This window comes from Camelus bactrianus, chromosome 1 (assembly GCF_048773025.1).
Source record: "Camelus bactrianus isolate YW-2024 breed Bactrian camel chromosome 1, ASM4877302v1, whole genome shotgun sequence".
NCBI lineage: Eukaryota > Metazoa > Chordata > Mammalia > Artiodactyla > Camelidae > Camelus > Camelus bactrianus.
Window position 1 is genome coordinate 40,968,559 of NC_133539.1, and position 21,104 is coordinate 40,989,662.

At 44.4% G+C, this 21,104-nt stretch overlaps 1 protein-coding gene across 4 annotated transcripts; it reads left to right on the forward strand.

Annotated features, from left to right (window-relative positions):
* Window positions 1-2,472: 2,472 nt before the first annotated feature.
* NIT2 (nitrilase family member 2) lies at window positions 2,473-20,801 on the forward strand. Of its 4 annotated transcripts, none has more exons than XR_006718798.2 (10): window positions 2,473-2,627; window positions 5,929-6,047; window positions 7,595-7,715; window positions 9,137-9,225; window positions 12,897-12,990; window positions 13,506-13,580; window positions 14,667-14,745; window positions 16,504-16,662; window positions 18,813-18,868; window positions 19,212-19,353. XR_006718798.2 is itself a non-coding variant. In XM_010966397.3 (10 exons), the coding sequence occupies exons 1-10, from the start codon at window positions 2,600-2,602 to the stop codon at window positions 19,301-19,303; spliced, it is 852 nt and encodes a 283-aa protein (XP_010964699.1). In that variant the 5' UTR covers window positions 2,473-2,599; the 3' UTR covers window positions 19,304-20,801. The 4 variants fall into 4 exon arrangements, 2 of the variants coding, with proteins under 2 accessions (XP_010964699.1, XP_074218093.1); XR_006718797.2 differs by lacking the exon at window positions 19,212-19,353 and adding an exon at window positions 14,912-15,294 and having other exon boundaries at window positions 16,504-16,602; window positions 18,813-18,846; XM_010966397.3 differs by having other exon boundaries at window positions 16,504-16,602; window positions 19,212-20,801.
* The last annotated feature ends 303 nt before the right edge of the window (window positions 20,802-21,104 follow it).

Sequence of the window (21,104 nt, forward strand, 5' to 3'; positions counted from 1 at the left end):
TCTATGATCATACAGCAAGTCAGGATTTAAAACCAGGTAATCTAACTCCAGAGTTCCTGTTCACAGCTGGTACGCTATGTCTGACCTCTTTGCTGTGTGCTGGCCTGCAGACCATAGAGCAGAGCTAGGGGCCTTTTTCCGTTTCCTGCTACCTTTTCTCCAAGTCACCAGCTTCACTCCTAGGTAACTTTCTAGCTCCTATAGTTATTTTAAGTTGCTATCCCTATACTACTAATAACTTTCCCAAAAGTCAGATGGCCTTTTGGTGATGAAGCAAAGTTTTGAACTCAGGTCTAATTTGTAGACAATTGCATCAAAAATTTAGAAAGTTATTCATATATTTACACACACACACACACACACACACACACATTCCCTTGGACTCTCTCACCCTGTGCAAAGCTCTAAACCCAGTATAATTTCCAAGTTTGAGTCTGTCTTTTGTATTATTATACATTCTTCTTCTAGGATCTCATCCATTCTTAGAATTTCTGCTCTTATTCTAGTGCAGATGACGCCAATTCTTTCCCCTGATTTTCAGCTCTTCTCTATTAGACATTTGTATATCTACCTTACCCCAAAAATTGAACTCATGTTCCCCCAGACTAACTAATACCCTAATTAGTTCCTAATACCATGAGGAAATGCTTGGAGGATAAGATACTGATGGAAAGGAGACCAGTAATGAGTAGCCTGTAGCGGTCTCCACGAAATGAGGAAGACCCAGCTGTGGATGGTGGTCATGGGGACAGAATAAGAGGCAGCAATCAAGGGGTACTTCAGGGGATAAGAAGGGCCCTGTCCCTAACCAGAGGTGGGGGATAAGAGACTTGAAAGATGTAGGTGTGTCTTAGATTCTTTTGTGGGGTGGAAGGGGAAGGAGAGCAGAGAGATTTGGGAAACATCATAAATGGTGGTGCCTATGAGTAAAAGGAAAGCTGGGAGGAAAAGCCCTTTCTGAGGTGATAAACTTAAGTTTCAGACAGCTGAATTTGAACTGATGTCAAGACATGTAATTAGAGATGGCTCACAGGCAGCTGTAGATGCTGGAATAGCTCCTCTGGAGTAAAAATAGAAATCTGACCAATACCAGCCTGGAAATGGTCATAAAAGCTGTGAGACATAGTTGGCAACACCAGATTTTTAGCTGGGCTTTAGAGTTCCATTTAGTGTAGTAATTTTTCTCCTTTTCAGATGTTAGATGAAAGGGAACATGGAAACACAAAGGCAGGGCTGCTGCGTTCAAGGGGCAGGCAGCACAGACTCAGTCCCCCAGCCTCTCTCCTGTTGCCTCTAATCCTTTTGTAGTACAGGTGATGAAAAGGTCCTGAGAGTGAGGTGGTTTGCCCTAGGTATTAACATCAAGTTAGTGGCAGAGCTAGAACTGGAACCCACTGTCTAGCTTTTCTTTTATGCCAAAAAAGTTCTAAGGGAGACCTCAAAACCAGTTTTCGTTTTTATTAACGCTTCTCTTCTCTAGAATACAAGTCCGCAGCTTCCCAGCATGTGATGTAGGGAAAATAGCACCCACGGAGGTCTTGATGGCCTCTCCTGGTCCTCCTGCTTCTGGGATGGATCCTTCCCAGGCCCCTCTTCTGCCTGTGCTTTTCACAGCCCGCTTGAGTGTTGTCATCCACATTTAGGCCTGTGTCTTGGTCTAAATTGCTGACAACTCCTAAACCAGTCTCCAGGCTAGACATCTGAGCTTGAGTCTTATGTCCAGTTGCCAACTGGGCATCTCCACCTGGATGTTCCAATAGCTTTCCCAGCCATGTTTGGAATGGCTCTTGGATACAACTTCATGCCAGTAAACTTGCAAGTCTAAATGAAATGGGTTGTCAGTATTGACTAAGGGACCTTAGTAGGCCATAAGCAGAACAGAAATTAAAAGGTTATTAAAGATCTTCCTGCTGCAAAGGCAGGTCCAGATAATCTGTTAAAACTTAAAAAACAAAACAACCTCCTCATAAATGCTATGTATTCCCCCCAAGTTTTTCTCATGAAAGTTTTAAAATATAAACTTTTTTTTAAAAAGTCTTAAAACAGTGCCATAAACAGCTATATGTCCTCCTCCTGAATTTAATAATTTAACATTTTGCCATATTTGGCTTATAAACATACATTTTCTTTTTGCTGATCATTTTCAAGTGAGACATTCTGACACTTCACCCCTAAATATTTTCAGCATGCATCTCCTGGCCACAGGGGTGATCCAACTAGAAAAGGTTCAGTCTTTTTGCTGAGAATCCAAGAGGCCGGTTGTTAAACATTTACCAGCACACTACCTCGATTTAGGTCGCCCTCTCTTTGCCCCTTTGCATTCTGAGGCATTCCTTTTTCAGGACTGCGTTGTAATTAGCCGTTTCCCGTTGGTCCATCCTAGCGCAAACAGCGGGCCATTAATAAGTGTTTGAGGCGAGCGGGAAAGAAGATACCCTCTCCCAGGAGCCAGCGGTCCCGGAGGCGGGAGGGGCGGGGTCTCGGAGCGTGGCCCCGCCCACGACGCGGCTTTGCCCCGCCCACGACGCGGCTTTGTCCCGTCCCGCGCGGCGCCGCGGCTGTTGGGCGGAAGACGTTCGCTCAGCCTCTGGGCCCATCCATGCGCCTTCCCGGCAGAGCCATGGCCAGTAAGTAGCGTGGCAGCTCGAGCTCGGGCCGGAGGGGTGGCTTCAGGCGCGGCGCCGAAGGACGGTCACGTCGGTTCGGCCCCTCGCCTCCGTCCCGTGGCCTTCCCTGACCTGGTGTCCCTGGGGCTGGAGGCCCGAGCGGCGAGGGTGGAGGGCGCGGGCGAGGCAGCCGGGAGGAGGCCGCGGAGCGCAGCCGGGCGCACTCCCGGGGATCCCGGGCTTCCGGGCGGGCCGACGGGGCCGCGGGAGCATCGGGCCTGCGTGCCGGAAGGGCCTTCGCGTTGCTCCCCACTGGGCTCGTGTGACACGTCAGGCAATGACTCCAGATGAGTTCTGGGCCCACCTGTTCCTAATCCACCTGCATGGGAATTCAAATGCAAATAATACACTCTTCCTGTTGTCTTCCCTGTTCCCTACCGCCACTCCCCTACCACCACCCGAAGACTATGCACTGAGTAATTATCATTTTTTCCTAAGTGTGAGAGTCTGCCCTGTGAGATTCTTGGAGATTGTTGTTAGGTTTTAGATTGGTTTTTGAACTTGGGTTTTGCAAAGGCATCCACCCTGATTGTGGTTTGAGACCTGTCATGTGAAAATTAAGCACTGTTTTCTTTGATTTGGGCTTGTGTGGTAAGAGGACTGGTTAATTTACTCCACAGTGCACCCCCCTCACACTCATTGGAGAATGCCCTCTTCTCCTGAACAAAAAGCTGGGCAAGTTTTGTCTCCATCAGGACCTTGAGCTTTCAGGTTAGGTATTACATGTTACTTATGCTCCTCCATTCTGGATCAGCCCTAGGGACGAGTTTCTAGCTGTGTTTGTTTCCAGGCCTTTGCCCGGATTCTTTTACATGAGGCAGTGGAGTGCTCTGGACTCAAAGTCTGGAAACCTGGATTATTACAGTTTTGGCTCAGCCCATGTCAACAAGTCATTTAATCTCTCTGGACCTCAGTTTCCTCTCCTGTAAAATGAACACCTTCCAAGGTCTAATGAAGTTCCCTGGAGGTGCTAAGGTGTGTGGAAGTGCTGTTTTCCATTTCAGCCTCCTGGAGCACAGGGCAAGTTGGTTGCTGGATGAACCTTCAGGATCTGGGTATAGAAGTCCTTTTACAGTCCTCCCTCTGAATGTGCTGTATCTTTCAGGAGATGCTGATAGACTTGAGAGCTGTGGTTCTTGATGTAGTTTAGGGTGATGTTGATCTGACTCCCTTGAGGAGTGTTTTTAAATGACATAACCTTCCCCCACCTACCCAAAAACAAACGGTGCCTGTTCTGTCCGCAGTCCAGATTTTGGCTTGATTGTTGCTGTACCGCTTACTTTGTTAACTGGCCTCATACAGCTTTCCCCCTGCAAGCTTCTTTTTCCTCATCTGCAGAGTACTGTTTACACTACCTTACAGATGCTTATATATGTAAAGGACCTGCACATTCCTTATGCTGTTTTTATGTTGGTCCCTTCACTGAAGATAGTCTGTCCTTTTTTTTCCCCTTGGTAAGTCCTTGATTGTTAGATTACAATGAATATTAGGGCAGCCAGGGACCTGAAAAGTCATTGTATTTTCATTTTACAGCTGAGGAGCTGAATGACTGGTTATCTCGTCCTCAGCATCGAGGAACTCCCCAGTGGTGGAATTTCCCTGCCTTGGCCCCTCTGGAGTGGGTGCTTTGCAGAATGTCAGGCAGTCAAGCCTGGTTCAGGACAGCAGCCTTTCTGGGTAGGATGGGGGACAGTGGAGGCCATCGGCATAGCTGTGGTGGACTTCGTCTTTCCCTCCCTTTAGAAGCAGAGACAAAGCCCGGTTTCTGAGTTACAGTGGAGACCTTCAGTGGGTCTGTGTGACATTCTGGTGACAGCTCAGGCTGTCTCTGTGCCCCAGAGTAACCCCAGCCTTTGTTTCCTGTTTGGTTTTCATCCAGATTTGGAAAGTATTTGACAAGCTGCATTCAGGGTTAAACTTAGTTCTTCTCAGTATATTTAGGAGAAACTGAGGAATGGAACATCTATGTTTTCCTACTTTTAGGGTTAACCCTGAGCCAGACCTTCTTCAAAGGCCAGGGTCTGTCAGTGCTGCCTCGCTTGGGACATTTTTATTGTGACAGGAAACACCCAGAGAAGAGAACTCACCGATGGTGGGACTTCAGACTCCAGAGCAGAGGTGGGGTGGGGAAGCCAGGGCCGGCCATTACTAATAATTCCTGGAGTTTTGCAGAACTTTGTGGGTTACAACGTGCTTTGGATCCTTTAATGTAGCCTTTTGTCAGACTGTGGGCAAAAACTGTGTGTCAGTCAGCGTCCAGGCAGGACTCAGAAACAAACCACTTGAATAGGAAAAGTTTTATATAAAATATGATTGACCAGTAAAGGTGATTACTAAAAGACCTAAAAAGAGAACTCCGAAGAATACAGGAAAAGCACACGTAGGGTGTGGCCACTACCTCAAGGAGGAGCCCCTGACCTTCTCACGAGGCCGGCAGCAGATCTTGTTGGCAAGGCTGGCTGCATAATTTGTGGTACCGTCTCCAATGACAATGTTCAGACAGCAGGAGAAAGTGCTGTTGGCTCTTCCTTCTGCAGTGTCTTTTCCACCTCTCCTGTGTTTCTTTATTTGCTCCTTAATGTTATGCGCTTTGGGCACGGGAGTATTTATGGGGTGAGTACAGACCCTCACCGGTGCCCAGGAGCCCTGCCCCCGACTGGGCACACGTGCAGCCCACTGGCTGCCAGGCATCCCATTCGCCAGCAGCTGGACTGATGCCCCGTGTCCCCGCCAGTGATGGGGAGTTGAGACAGGCATCTCCCCTTCCCATGGGCCTGCTGCCCCAACTCAGCTCATGGCGGGGTGAGACTTCCGAAGGGGTTTCGCCTTCTGCGCTGGGACGCGCTCAGCACCTGGATTGGGGGAAGACTGGAGGCCTAAGATCAAATAGTGAGGGGCAGCCCCCTATTCAAACCCAGTCTTCTTTCTTCCAGCCACGTTCTCATTTGTAAGGGAGAAGCTGCCCCTGCCGACTTCTGATTCTCGTGCCTGGACTGGGCTCTGCCCCCGGACGTTGCTCTGTCTCAGGGCTCCTCGGCCTCCGTGTCACTGACATTTTGGCTGGATAACTGTTGTGAGGGACGTGCACTGTGGCATGTCTGGCAGTGTCCCTGACCCCTCCCCGTTCGATGCCAGTCGCACCCTACCTGCCATGACCATCAACAGTGTCTCCAGACATCACCTGCCCTCTGTGGAGAAGTGCTACTCTGTCTGATTCAGCATCAGATCTTCTGACAGCTGTTTTCTTTATCCTCATCCTCAGCTTTCCGCTTGGCCCTCATCCAGCTTCACGTTTCTCCCATCAAATCGGATAACCTCACTCGAGCTTGTGGCCTTATCCGGGAGGCAGCAAAGCAAGGAGCCAAGATAGTTTCTCTGCCAGTAAGTATGGGAGCAGCCACCCTTTTCTGGGAACTGTTGTCCCAGCAGAATACTGTCTGCTAGATCTGCTTGTCCTCCTGTTTCCGGGGTCCAGCAAGGTCCTTTGGGGCCCTAGGATTGTTCCATGTTTGTCTGGAAGATGACCCTAGTGAGGGTCTTTGTGACAGGACGTGCCAGCATGGTTATGGGTCTAACTTGACTGGGTTCAGAAACCTGGTAGGTTGAGGGACTTACCTCAGGGCCTCGGATACTTAACCTTCTTTCCTTGTGTAATTAAGTCTTTGCAGGACCAGGACTATTGATTTTACCACTAAACCGCCAACATTATAAAAAAAATTTATTGAAAACTGAATATTGTTAGATACATACAGGAAGCCTGTGGTATCTTCCAAAATGTGGTAGCCTGTAGTGAGCCAGTAGGACGCAGCCTCTGTTTCCCAGGTGATTTCTTTTAGAACAGAATCAGCTGAAGATGGCACCACGTCGGTTTGTCAGCAGGTACAGGGTCGGCCCCAGCGGAGGTCCTGCACGTGCAGGGACATGCATCTCCTGGCATCTTCTACTGGCAGAGGCCACTGGGGTCAGTGGTGGAACTCTTCCAGACCGTCCGCTGCCTCACTCTGCCTTCCCCTCTACGGAGAGGAGGCAGCCCTTTGCAAACTGGGAGAATTTTCAGGGCCACCTTGTACTTTAGGCTCATGCTGTCACAGGTGTGGCCAGTGAGTCGGACTCTAACAAGGGAGCTCGAGATCTTAACGTTGCTCCAGTCGTGGGATTCACCTGTACACGTACCCTGATCACGGTCTCTTGTTGGTTTAAGGTGCTGGGGGTCGGAGTCTACAGGCCGGGAGTGAAAGCACTTGAATTCTGCATGTGTCCCCTCTACCTAACATGTGTCTTGTACCAGCTGGCGATCCTTGGCCTTGAGTTTGCTAGCGTAGTGCCTGGTGTGCAGGCATCTCAGTAAATGAGACACGAATGAACTAGAGTCGAAACCTAGTAGTTTTGCTTTTCTTTTATCAGAGAGCTGTTGAAGACACACATTCTGGGGAACTGAGATTTTGCAGGATCAGGATGATGGTGCTGGAAGGGAGCTTAGAAACAGCTTTTTATACATGAGGAAACGTCTTAACCTCTGTGGCTTTCAGAGCTTCTGTATTTTTTAAAAACACAGGCTTTATTGCTTTACATAGTTACCAGTATAATTTTGAGACGATAGATTCATCCTAACACTCAGAATCCTCTGAGTAAGCCTAGTGGTACTGGGGTCCTGGTGCCCAAGGTTGGGCACGCATAGTTCCCCTAGGATGTGAGGGAGGGGCAGGTCCGGCCTCTGCCGGGGTGACCGGGTCTGGGGGACGCTGACCTGTCTCCTCCGGCCCCGGACCACGACTGAGTCCTGTCTGTGGCCGCGGTCTCTTTAGCCCCAAGGTGTCAGATGCTGTGTTTCACCTCTTTGAGAGCTGTGTCTTTTTACAGCAGAACTTTAAAATGAGTTGGATGTTATGGTGTTTTTTCCCCCTTTTTCTCTGCCACTGTTATTCTAGGAATGCTTTAATTCTCCATATGGCACAAAATATTTTCCTGAATATGCAGAGAAAATTCCTGGTGACTCCACACAGAAGCTTTCTGAAGTAGCAAAGGAGTGCAGCGTGTTTGTCATTGGAGGTAACTTCCTACCCTCAAGGTATAATGGCCTAAGGGTTAAAAACATCTGAATAACTTCTGTTGTTACATTCAAGTCATGGAATACAAATTAGCCATTAAAAACAATAAAGTAGATCTTTATGTAGTAATGTGGAAAGATCTTCAAGATACACTGTTAAGTGGAAAAAGAGCAGGTTTAATATGAAACAAACAGGTACTCCTATACAGGTTAATGCTCCACATAAAACAAGATTATATATTTTTGTATGTAATGATGCATGTAAGACATAGTAAATATTGTAGAAAGACACACAACAAACTGATAATGATGATTTCCTGGAGAAGGAGTTGGGAGTGCAGGGGTAGGTGGAGACGTGGAAAGAAAAGCCATATCTGAATGTCTTTCATTAATATGGTGTTAAGAATATTTTTTTTCCCCATAAAGAGACCACATACATCTAAGGTAGCTTAGAGTATTAACTCTTGGTGGAATAAGTCAGAGAAAGATATACTGTATGCTGTCACTTACACGTGGAATCTAAAAAATTGAAAACAAAGGAATGTATGTGACAAACAGACTCATACATACAGAGAACAAACTAGCATTATCAGTGGGGAGAGGGAAGGGGGAGGGACAAGACAGGGATGGGGATTAGAAGATGCAAAATCTTATGCATAAAGTAAATAAGCAACAAGGATATATTGTACAACATAGAGGAATATGGCGCCATTATTTTGTAATAACTTTAAATGGAGTACAGTCTATAAAAATTATTGAATCACTATGTTGTACATCTGAAACTAATATAATATGCAAATCAATTATACTTCAGTTTTAAAAAGTAGCTTTATTTATGTGGTTTTGCTTAAATAAAAAATGTTCTATTTAAATAAAAAATCAATACAATAAAATGATTTAATAAAAATATAGCAAACAATTATTTCTGTATTATGACACAGTAAGAATTAGAAATGAATAAAAGTTGGAGAAAAGAAGGCAAAGCAAGAAGAGATAGAACTGCAGGCCCATATTCAGTGATGGAGAGACTGGGTTATATTCCTACTTCAAGGCCTCTTTGGATACACTTATGTGGCAGGACCTGGTGAATTTAAGTTGAGCAACAGCGAATTCTCATGTTGTGCCAATGCTCCAGATTAAGTATTGCTCAAGATCAAATGTGAATTCAGAAACGTTGTGGTTATTTTTGAAACCTGTCTTTGGCATCTGACCTAACTGCATTTCATCTGCACTCTGAAGTTTATCTGTGAAAAATCATATTCCAGAAGAAAAAAACCCACAATTAAGTGGAATATTAGAAGATAATATTCTTTATTGTTGGACCCAAGAAGATAGTAAACTTTATTGAGCTTTCTTGCTGTTATCATCACAGTGCTTTACTCAGAATATTTCCTATGCCTGTGTGTTCTGCTCTCAATGAAAGGTTCCATCCCGGAGGAGGATGCCGGGAGATTATATAACACCTGTGCAGTGTTTGGGCCTGATGGAACTTTACTGGTAAAGCACAGAAAGGTAAGTAGAGACGGTGGCAAGTCTCATTGCCTTTGGAGAATTTGCTCTGAAGCCCCCAGTCCCTCTCATCATATTGTATACACATCAGGCATTTGACTAGTTGGCACAGGTGGCTGTTCTTGGCTGTTATCATTTTGATATAAATTGTAGACTCAGCCTGTTAGTTTCAGGTAAGGAAAAACCTGTAGGGATCTTGATTAGGATGGTACTGAACATACAGTGATCACTTTGGAGAGTTGACATCTTTGCCGTAGTAGTACACGCATATACATTTAGGATTGTTAAGTCTTCTTGGTAAATTGGTCCTTTTATCATTATGATATGTCTTTTTTTTTTTTCTTGTAGTACTCTGTCTTGAAGTTTATCTCTGATATTACTGTAGCCACTCTAGGCTTCGTATACTTACTGTTCGTATGATATATCTTTTTCTAATCTTTTGTTTTCAGTCTATATGTGTCTTTATATTTAAAATGATTCTCTTGCAGACAGCATATAGCTGGGTTTTGAAGTTTTATTCATTCTGACAATCTCTGCCTTTTAATTGGAGTGGTTACTCTATTTATATTTAATGTAATTATTGATATGATTGGATTTTAAGCATATAGGCATTTAATTATTTTTTTGCTTTGTTCCTCTTTTCAGCATTCTTTTGGATAGAGTATTAGTTTGCCTTTTTTTTTTTTTTTAATTTGTTGGCTTGGGGATTACAATATGCACACTTACCTTGTTGCAGTCTACTCAGAGTGAAGATTACACTACTTCATGTGAAATTTAAGAAACTTGCAATCATATAGGCCCATTCTTTATGCTATGGTTAGCATACATATTGCATTTATATACATTATACATCCCACAAAACACTAATTTTTAATTTAAGTAGTCATGTGTATTTTAAATTGAGAGAAATATTTTATGTTTACCCAAATATTTACCATTTCAGATATTTTTCTTTTCTTCCTGAAGAGCTTAGTTCTGTCTGTTATTGTTGCATTCAAACAGAAAGACCCTCTTTAGAATTGTTGTAGTGAGGATTTGCTAGCTATGAATTCTTTTAGTTTTTATTTACGGATATATCTTTACTTTGCCTTTATTCTTGAGATACAATTTGATGGAATAGAATTCTGGGTTGACAGTTTTCTTTTTTCCTTGGAAGTTTAAGAGACCTTATTCATTATTCAGTCATCTTCTGGCTTCTCCCCCCTCCCCCACCATAAGCACTGGTAATTTGTATTGTTCTCCCACATGCAATTTGTGTTTTTCTCTGCCTGCTTGCAAGGTCTTTTTGTAAGCTTTAGTTCTCAGCGTTTTGACTCTTATATTCCTACCTATGATTTTCTTTGTATTTGTCATGCTTTGTGTTTCTTGAGTCTGTAAATTTAAGTGTTTCATTGTATGTAGGAAACTTGGGAGCATTATTTTGTTAAATATTTTTCTGTCCCAGTGACTCCAGTTTTGATACTGTTCACCAAACTAGGTCACTAAAGCTGGTTTTTATTTTTGTTTTTCAACCTTTTATCTTTGTCTTCTTCAGACTGGACATTTTCCATTGATCTATTTTAAGGTTCACCAAGTCTTTCTTCTGTAATCTCCAATCTCCTGTAAACCAAACCAGTGAAATGTTTTAAAATTTCAGCTATTGTATTTTTCATTTCTAAAACTTTCATTTTGTTCTTTTTTGTAGCTTTTATTCTCTACTGATATTTCCTATTGTTTATTCATTAAGAGCATATTTTTCCTTACACTCTTGAGCTTGGTTTCACTAGCTGCCTTAAAGTCTTTGGTAAGTATCACATCTGGGTCTTGTTGGGGTCTGCTCCATTGCTGCCTTTTCTTTACATTTTAGGTCTAGATTTAGATTTCTTTTAGATGTTTGTGTGTCTAGTAATTTTGAGTTGTATTTTATTGAGATTCTAGCTGCCATTACATACCTCTGAAAAGTGTTGAACTCTTTGTTTTAGCAAGTAGTTAATTTGGGCATACTCAAACACCAAACTCTTTCCTTTGTGAAGTGGGCAGCAACTTCAGCTGCTCTGTTCTGTTGTAAAATTATGTAGCGTCTGCTGGGCTGCTTGGAGTCTGCCTCACGCATCTTTAGTTCATTGGTTAGCCAGAAATCTGGACAGATTTTATATGTAAAATATTAGTTGTTGTTCTTTGGCTTTCTCCCTTTCAGGATTTCCTCCTCTCTTTACAGCTGCCGTGAACTCCAACCTCTGGTTCCTCAGCTAGTGTGATTGTGGGTAGCTGTCACCACCACTTGGAGCAACAGCCGGGGCCTTGTTTCCAACTAAAAGCTGTAGATAAATGGGAAACTCAGCCAGTGCCATTCCCTTCTTCCACGTGTTGACTTCTCTTTTTGTGTGATTTTAATTTTTCTCAAGTGTCTTTAAATAGTTTTTTATTTTGTCCAGAGTGCACAGTTATCTGTGAGAAAGCTGGTCTGATAGGAGCCACTCTGCCGTTACTGAAAGAAGACCCAACATTGAGCTATTAACCCAGCTCTTATGTTTTGAAAAGTGCATGCTTTCAGGATTGAGTTTTCCAGCCCATGAATATGAGATACATAGATAGTTATAAAATCTCCATTTATTTAGGCTTTCTTTAATTTCTCTCAAATTTTTAAAATAATTTTTGGGTAAAGTCTTGTATATCATTTGCTAGATTTATTCCTAATTGGTGTTTCTTGATGCCCTTCTAGCCTCTGTTTCTTGCTAGTATATAATAATACAACTAATTTAAAAAATATTGACCTTGTATATAGTACCCTTGCCAAACTCATTCATTCTAATAATTTACCTGTAGATTTCCGTTGACATTTCTTAGGTACACAGTTATATCATCTGAGAATAATAGTTCACTTTCTTTCTACTCCTTGTACTTTTTATTCCTTTCTTTTGCTTTGTTGCTTTGGGTAGGACCTCTGGTACAGTGTTGAATAGCAGGTGTCCTTACCTTGTCTCTGATCTCAATAGGAGAAGGGTTTTAATATTTCACCACTAAATATGATGTTTCTTTAGGGTTTTTGGCAGATATTCTTTATCAGATTAAGGGGGTTCCCTTCCTTGAAGAGATTTTCTCTTTCGTTTTTTATAAATAAGAATGGATGTAGAACTTTACCAGATTCCCATTATGCACCTCTTATGGTGATCATGTGATTTTTCTCCTTTTTTAGTGTGGTAAATTACGTTGTTTTCTCATGTTAAATCACATTTGCTTTCCTTGAATAAATTGAATTTGGGAGTGATGTGTTACTTTTTATATGTATTGCTGCATTTGGTTTGTAAAATTTTACCTATTTTTGATCACTCACTCACTCTTCACCTCTCCTGCCAATGTGTCAGTGTGATTCTGATTCTGAGAAATCTTCATTTAGCTTTTATACCAACTAAAAAAGCAACACATTAATTGTTTTCCATAAGAAACTTAGATGTTGATTTGCGCACCACTGAGGAAAGGAGGGGTCATAAAACCTACAGCATTATTTTTTCCAGTTCCCTGTGTTAGAGTTTGTTTTGATACGATGACGGTCAGCTTGCGGACTGGGTTATGGGCAGGCCGGGGTGCTGCTTATCCAGTTGGCACCCCCACCGCTGGCTGTGGAAGGACGTTTGTTGTTACTGCCACACCCCCTGCTGGAAAGGAGGTAACCAAATCCATTATTTGTGCTGCAGCTCCATCTGTTTGACATTGATGTTCCTGGGAAAATCACATTTCAAGAATCTAAAACACTGAGTCCTGGTGATAGTTTCTCCACATTTGATACTCGTACGTACAAGATAAGTTCACCCCTTTTAGCAGTCCCACTGGAAGAAGATCAGGTGTTCCTTTGCTCTTCTCTTCTGTCCCTCCCCAACTTTTTTATAAAACCTGACTGAAGACCAGAATTGAGAAGGGCAGCGGATGGCCAGAGATCTAGAAAGGGTGGACTGAATGGAGAGCCAAGGGTTTGACATGATTTTGCCCTCCATTTTGGTCATAGCCTTTTATTAGTATGTCAGTGTCCAGCCCGTACCTGTTCAGTGGTGGTTGAACACCTCCCATTTAGATAAGAGGTATTCAATTGGAACGAATTTCTCATCTCTGCTCTGCTGACGTAAATGGCCTCTTCATGAGCTAAAGTCCAAGCAGGAATAAGCTTATGAATTTTCTCTGTCCGCGGGCCCTGCGTCGATGTATTCCCGCCAGTATTTTGTGCTCATTAGGTCATGGAGGCTTGCTCCTGCTGCCCCAGGCTGCAGGGGGTTAACATTTTGTTTGTACCTTTTCTGTTTGGAAAACAGCTTACTGCAGAGTGGGCCTCGGCATCTGCTACGACCTCCGCTTTGCAGAGCTGGCACAAATCTACGCGCAGAGAGGTGAGGCAGCATGACGGTCATGTGGGTGATGGGAGGCTCGGTTTGGGCTGGTCATGTGGGTGGAGGGAGCCTTTGGTCAGGAAACCTGGAGGAGAGGTCTTAATTCTCTCTGCCCCATCTGGCTTCTCAGACTTCTGCTGCGTTTGGGTAATACAGTTTTTCAGAGATTGTAATTTAATACACTACACAGCTAAGACAGGAGCTGTGCTTCTAAACTAAACATCTGCTCTACCTTCAAGCCCTTCCTGCTACTGTGTTTGGAAAGAGTCATTCGGGGCCCGACAGAAATGGCTTATGTGCTCATGGCTTAACTACTCACTGGTCCTAGATGATGGGTGCAGTAGGGATGTAGTCAGTGACATCTGGTCCAGGTAAAGCGTGTCCTGCCATCTTGGAGAAGCACCGAGCCAGAGCAGATCTGGGTTCTGATTCCATCTCTTCCCCTTGATTGGCACAATACTTACGGTAAATTACTTACTCCCTAGAGCAGTGTGGGTCCAGTTTTCTCATAGAAATGGTGTGAGGATTAAGGAGAGAGCTCATAAACCCCCTCGTATGGTACTCAGCAAATATTAGCTTCCCTCCTAGACTGCTGAAGGTGCTCTGTTTCCTGTTCATTTGGCACTTAAAGTGCAGTGGGTGCAAATAACTTACTCTGCTCAGCAAAAGGGGGAGGCGCAAGGTCTCTGGTTTGGCAGTCTCAGTTGAGTCTTAGAGGTAAGCGTTAGAGCACCTGTCCTGCCCCTCATTTCAGTTGAAAAGCATTAAAAACATGGTCCTTGGCTGTCATAGCTGACTGTTTGGTTCTGAGAGGAATCTGAATGACAGTTTCCCACTTTTTTTAAGAGAAGTCATGTGTTGTGGTTTTGGTTATCAGCACCACTTTTCTTGTGTGTATGTGTTTTGTGTGTCTCTAAGGAATTTAGAGCCATACTTAATGCTGCCGACACTGTCTGACTTGGCTGCATCTTCTCATGCTTGGGAAAGTTTGAGTTTGGTCCCGGCTGGGGAAGGAACAAAGGGAAGGACTAGTGGTGGTTGGATGTCCACCTGCATCCACTCTTCTGTGGCCCTTCTCTCCCCAAGGCTGCCAGCTGTTGGTATATCCTGGAGCTTTTAATTTGACCACCGGACCAGCTCACTGGGAATTGCTTCAGCGAGGCCGGTAAGAAAGCATCTCAAGAATACCTTCAGGCATTTCAGAGTTTCTTTGAGGAAGCGTTTCCAGTTTGGTGGAAGTACCAACCTTCCCCATATGGAATGCTGCCCCTAACTCAGGATGCCCCAGCATCCAAATGCACTTCAAAAAGATGCATCTTTTCATCTTCCAGTCCAAAAGGAGGGCCTCTGCTGTTGGGCACCTTCTCAGAAGCCACAGTACCACCAATCTCATGGATTTTGGGGACTGTGATTTTTGCATTTCCAAGAGCACTGCATCGAGTGGACAGTGATTTCATATTTCTGTGGTCAGATACGGATTGGTGTTTCTGATAGAGTTGCCAGTAACTTTTACAGAGAATTGGAGATCCACAGAATGTATGTGTTCAGAGCCCCAGAAGCCAAGGAAAAGGCAGGGGTTACTTTAGCCTGACAGCCCTAGGGAGAGATTTGTGGTCTTCACTCCGCTGACCCTGTGCTGCTCAGATTGGGTGCTAATCCTGCTCCGTCCTCCACAACCTCCTGCTGGCCTTGGTACACCGCCAGGAAACCCTTCGTAAGTTCTTCTAACCTCTATGTCCCGAGCACCGCACAGGTATACGAGGCATGTGTCACAGCTGCTGTTTCCTCAGTTCCCTGAGGCTGAGGAGTGGTGAAGGGCAGGTCACAGAGGTGGGCGTAACGTGGAAGGGAAAAGGAGTGACTGTGCGAAGTGGGTTGTAAACCATGAAATGCTGGTCAGAGATCGCTTTTTTTCATAAAAGGTTTTTAAAACTGAGGTACTATATACTCAGGGAAATGCGTACTGGTTTTAAGTTTACAGGTCAGGGAATTTTTACTTATGCATTCACCTGTGAGCAAGATCAGCATCTGAAACATTCTTCGTGCCTGGAATGTTCCCTTTTGCTCCTTCTCAGTCAGTACTCTTCTCTCTCTGCCCAGAGGTGGTCCCTCTGCTCACTTCTACAGATGATGGCAATTGGAAGGCATGTGGAAGTGTCTGGCGGGTTGCATGGTGGAGGGTGGGGTGGGGCATGTGACGCCTTGAGTATTCATGAGTGCTGTCTATCGAGAGCAAGAAACGCTTGGGAGAGACTGGGACAACCTGGCGTGGATCTGCTGATCGAGCCCAGAGGGCTCTGGGTCAGGTGGCTTGGTGCACCTGGGCTGCCCTCTGAAATTCTTGCCTCATTTGAGATGGTGGGACTGCCGCCACTGGCATGGCAGCGCCCTGCAGCCCTGCAAGGTGTTTGTCCCAGCGAGGCCATTGCCTTTTCTCTGACACCTCGACTGCCTCCACCAGAGAAGCTTTGCTCTTTTACATGTTACAGGCTGGCTCAGGCCAGGGTCTCCCACCTGTGGCAGTATCGACATTTTGGACTAGATAATTCTTTCTTGTGGGGGCTGTCCTGTGTGTTGTAGGGTGTTTCGCAGCAGCCCTGGCCTCTACCCACTAGGTGCCAATAGCAACCCCCTAGTCATGACAGTCGAAAAGGACTCCAGACGTTGGCAAGTGTCCCCTGCTGGGCAGAACTGCCCCAGTGGGGTGCTGGCTTATGCAGTAAGATGTTTTTTGAGGAGATGTTCCATGGCTTTGGATATTTCTCTCATCCAAGCCAGCCTGTCCTGTCCTAGTTGTTTTTGTTGTTCTTGTTGTTGTCTTCCTGTCCTACTTTTTTAAAGTAGGATCTGTACACTTAGGATAGAAAAATGTCACAGATCTATGTAATGTATGATTTACCTTTTTTCTGTCCATTGACTACAGTGCTGTTGACAATCAAGTGTATGTGGCCACAGCATCTCCTGCCCGGGATGACAAAGCGTCCTATGTCGCCTGGGGACATAGTACCGTTGTGACTCCTTGGTGAGTTGGCTAAGCAGGGACAGGCTCAGCAGGAGCTCGAGAGAGATGGCAGTTGGGCAGGTGGGTTGTCTGATTCCTGACTGGCCCTGCCCCTCCCTCCACCCCCAGACCCCACACGCCTGCCTGGTCTCTTCCTCTCTCTGTGAGAGAAGATTCCACTCTAAAACCATGGAGAGAGAGAGTCCTGCTCTCCTGGCTGAGTGCTTGGCCTTAGCCCTCTTCTGAGTTTCTATGTGTTTCGTTGTCAATCAAACTTGGAAACAACGTGGCAGTAACAGGTGGGTGGTTTTAGTAAAAGAAGCTCCCCAAATCTTTGCTTTTGGTTAAAATTTAGACTGGGTCACTGGTTCCAGGACAGGAATGAGTTACAGGGTGAGGATTTTGCTCCCTGTATAATGATTAGTGGAGAGTGGAGGATGGATTGAATTCGGGGAGCTGTGAGTTTGTCCTCTGTGAGAAAGTAAAGCATTTTATTACTTAGTGAAACCAGCATGGAGGTCTGCCCAGTTACATACACAGTCCTATGTTAACAGACACATCTTACCGGCATTTGTACAGTTTACACAGCACTTTCACACACATTATCTCAACTTGAACTCTCAGGGACTTATCTTCATTAAACTCAGTTTATAGATGGTAGACTTGACGGTCACAGGATGAAGTGGCTAGAACTAGTGTTTGGATCCAGCGCTTGAACTCAGAACTTCCATGTATTCCATACCACTTGTTGTGTGTCTGTATGATTACGAACACACACACAGGTAGGTATCGCTACAGTTTCAGGATAAATATGCCAGTAACAAGGCTGTGATGGCTTAAGTATCATGGTGGGGTTCCTGAAGGTTCCTCGTCTGACCTTATAGGACCCAAAGATCAAAGTGTGTTAGGGGGAAGGCCTTGGAAGCTACGACCAGGGAGAGACTCCCAGTGATCCTCTTTTGCATTAGGACTTGGGGGGCACTGAAAGACTGGAAGCACTGATTTGGCTTGAAAATTTCCTCAAACTTGATTCAGGTTCCTCTGCCCAGATGTTAGTGATTGGCTTCCTGACTGTTGGGGCAGCTCTGCTCCCCACTAGTTCTCCTGAGGAACTCTGTTACCGATCAAGCTGACTGCTTCTGACACACAGTAGTTGTGTAAGATTTACCTTTATATCACTTTCAGAATTCCCCGATAGGTCTGTGGGCCCCCTGGCTTATGTTAGTGTTGGCATAGGTGCCTGGGGTTAACATAGAGATCTTTGGATGCCAGGGCACGTGGGCGAAGAAATAAAAGAGACTAGAAAAGGATTCAGTTAAATGGCATTAATGACAGTGTTAGTAGCTCACTGTGCCAAAAATCTGTGACCATCTGTTAAATGGAACCAGTTTTTATGTCAGATTGCTTGTTATCTCAGATTGCTTTGTTTCGTGCTTTGGAGAAATTTCATTTCACAGATGTTTTTGAAGCCCTGTTTTGGGCCAAGAGACTCAGCACTGGAAATAGCTTTCCAGATTAGCCTTTCCCTCAATTTATGGAGCATTGCTGTTTCCAAGTGTGTGGTTCCTGCCAGGGTTTGGTTCCACCACTCTACCCAGGCCCCATAAGTTGAAACCTTTCCCTCAAAAACCGAAAACCATGAGCCTAGGAATCCAGGGATGATCCAAGCAGATCTGGGCCCTGCCCAGGCCTCACCCCACCGTCCCCAGGTGGGATGTCCCAGGAAGGGAGGCATTTATCTCTGTTCTCAAAATGGACTCCTTACTTCTGGACAGTGCACCCTTTTCTTTAACGGTTAAAGCAGATGTACAATGTCTGTTTGATAGGCTGCACGGTGGGCTGCTCTAGTTAGCATAAAGTTTATGGTAAATGATGTATAAGCCAGAATGACTTCCCCATACCTCGTATGTGAACATTTCTTCCATCACATCTTAGAGTAACTACCATTCCCTAGCAGTATGCAGTTTACAAAACATACTCTATAATTTTCTCACTAAGTCCACACAGAGCTTTTATTTCCACTGTATAGATTAGGAATGGAGATTCCAGATGACTTGCTGCAAGGCCACACAGCTACTTAAATCATAGAACAGGAATTTATGCCCCACCTTCTTGTTGTAAAACTCAGATTCCTTCCCCTATGACCTGTGAGGTGGGGAGGAGAAACAGAGAGATCTTGAATACCAGGAGACATCAGTGGATCCACTCATCCTCGCCTGAATCTTTTTCAGGGGGGAGGTCCTCGCCCAAGCTGGCACTGAAGAAACGATCGTGTATTCAGACATAGGTAAGATTGCTCCGGCACAGCTTAGGTCCCTGGGGTCCCCATAGCTTTGAGGCCAGATTCTAAAGCTGTGAAACCCCTGTCACCTGGAGGGGCTCCTTTATGCCCCACCCCCTCACTTACCCTTGGTTCTCTGGCCAGGCCCTGGGCCTGTGTCTCAGCCTGAGTTTTCTTGGGTTGGTGTGAAATGACCCCAGGGGCAGCGCCAGGCTGTCTGTGCCTCTAGACCAGGCCTGTAAGGTACTTGCTGAGGCTCTGGTTGTTTTTATACTGTTTGGGGAGGAAATTCCTGTTGGTCAATAAGGAATTACATTCTTATTAATAGTGCACTTTCCTGTTTTTGCAGACCTGACGAAGTTGGCTGAAATACGCCAGCAAATCCCCATTTTTAGCCAGAAGCGATCAGACCTCTATGCAGTGGAAGCAAAAAAGCCCTAATGTTTGTTTTCAGTGTGCCATGAAACAGAAGATATGTTTCTGCAACATTATCAACTCCCTGCCGAATTCTTTAATGGAGATTCTTTTCTTTCTTTCTTTTTTTTTTTTTTTTTTTTTTAAATTTCAGCCTTTTCTCTTCCTGGGAAAGGAGTCTGAGATGATAGAGCTGATGGAGCATCAGCTGATGCTGATACTCTCCACACCACAGTGAACAGTCACAAAGGACGCGGCTGGCACTGAAGGGCAGGAGGAGGGATGGCTGTAAACCTTCTGTACTTGAGGTGCCTCAAAGCAGTCAGTGAAGTATCAGGTCTTGGTATCCTGGTGGTTAATCACCTGATACATTGACATTGCTGGAGTTGGAATCATTATGTAGAAAACTTGGTCTGGTGCTACTCTTCTTTGAGCAGCACCTAAGCATTACGTTTTGGTCTGTGAGTAGCTGTGGGAAGCAAGGTGATGTTTGTTAGAGGAGATGGTAGCCCCACCCTTCCTAGCAGCCTCTGGGCTCTTCAAATTCAAGAAGGAGCTAATGATTCAGAGCCCCCTGGTCTTAGGGGAAACACTGTTTCAGCCATGAGCCCCCTGGGAGAATGGCTGTGGCATAATTTGGTCAAGTCCAGTGAAGTGTGAGTCTCTGCCAAAGATTTTGTCAAGATAAATGTCTGAAAGTCTTTCTTTTTGCTTTCTCCCTGGTAACACTTTTAGCTTCGTAAAGGCCAGTTTTTAGCCTAATGGTTCTCAGAGTCCTTTTACACAATTAAAAATTAATTCCATTGAGCTTTTGTTTATGTACGTTATAGCTAGTGGTGAACTGGTAAATGTTTAACAACCAGCTGTTGGAGAAAAAGTCGATTTTGTGGTAGCATTTGCCAATTTCCATGGCGTACTTACTACCAAACTCAAGTGATCAATGTAACACCTCAACACAGAGCTGGGAATAGGTGCGCAGTCAGCACTTGTGTGCTGGTGCATTTCTGCTCTAGCACACTGCTGTTTACATCTGTATAGATATTTACCATATTGGAAAATAAGACAGAATTTTAAAAGAATACATGAACACACAATTAGCTATAAGGATGATGACATTATCATGTGCAATTTGACCTTTGAGAAACAGCACAGTGTACTCAGGAGGGTTCAAGTGAAAAGGGCAAATGACTTCAAGTGTACAGCTTGGCAGAATTTAACACATGTATACATCCATGACGCCATTCCACTTCTTATTCATGATTTTAGAGGAAAAGCTTTCAGCTTTACACCATTAGGATGTTAGCTATGGGTTTGTCATAAATTATGTTGAAGGATGTTCCCTCTATACCAACTTTGGTGAGTTTTAATCATGAATGGATGTTGAATCTTGTCAAATGGTTTTTCCATTATCTATTGAGATGATCGTGTGATTTTTATTCCTTTTGTTAATGTGGTGTATCACATTGATTAATTTGCAGATATTGGACCATCCTTGCATCCCTGGAATAAATCCTACTTGAATCACTGTGTATGATCCTTTTTATATATTGTTGAATTTGGTTTGCTGATACTTTGTAGGGGATTTTTGCATCTATTTTCATCAGAGACACTGGCCTGTAATTTTCTTTTTTATAGTGTCTTTGTCTCATTTTGGTATCAGGGTGATTGATTGATGCTGGCCTTATGAATTTGGGGGAGTGCTCCCTCCTCTTTTTTGAAATAGTTTGAGGACAGGTATTAGCTCTTCTTTGTATTTTGGTGGCTTTCCGCTGTGAAGCTGTCTGGTCCTGGACTTTTGTTTGCTTGGAGTTTTAAAATTACTAATTTA

Coding starts and splice junctions, on each gene's coding strand:
- NIT2 (XM_010966397.3), top strand. CDS start 2,600: ATGCGCCTTCCCGGCAGAGCCATGGCCA. Junction 6,048..7,594: donor CCAAGATAGTTTCTCTGCCA/GTAAGTATGGGA, acceptor CTGTTATTCTAG/GAATGCTTTAATTCTCCATA. Junction 7,716..9,136: donor CAGCGTGTTTGTCATTGGAG/GTAACTTCCTAC, acceptor TCTCAATGAAAG/GTTCCATCCCGGAGGAGGAT.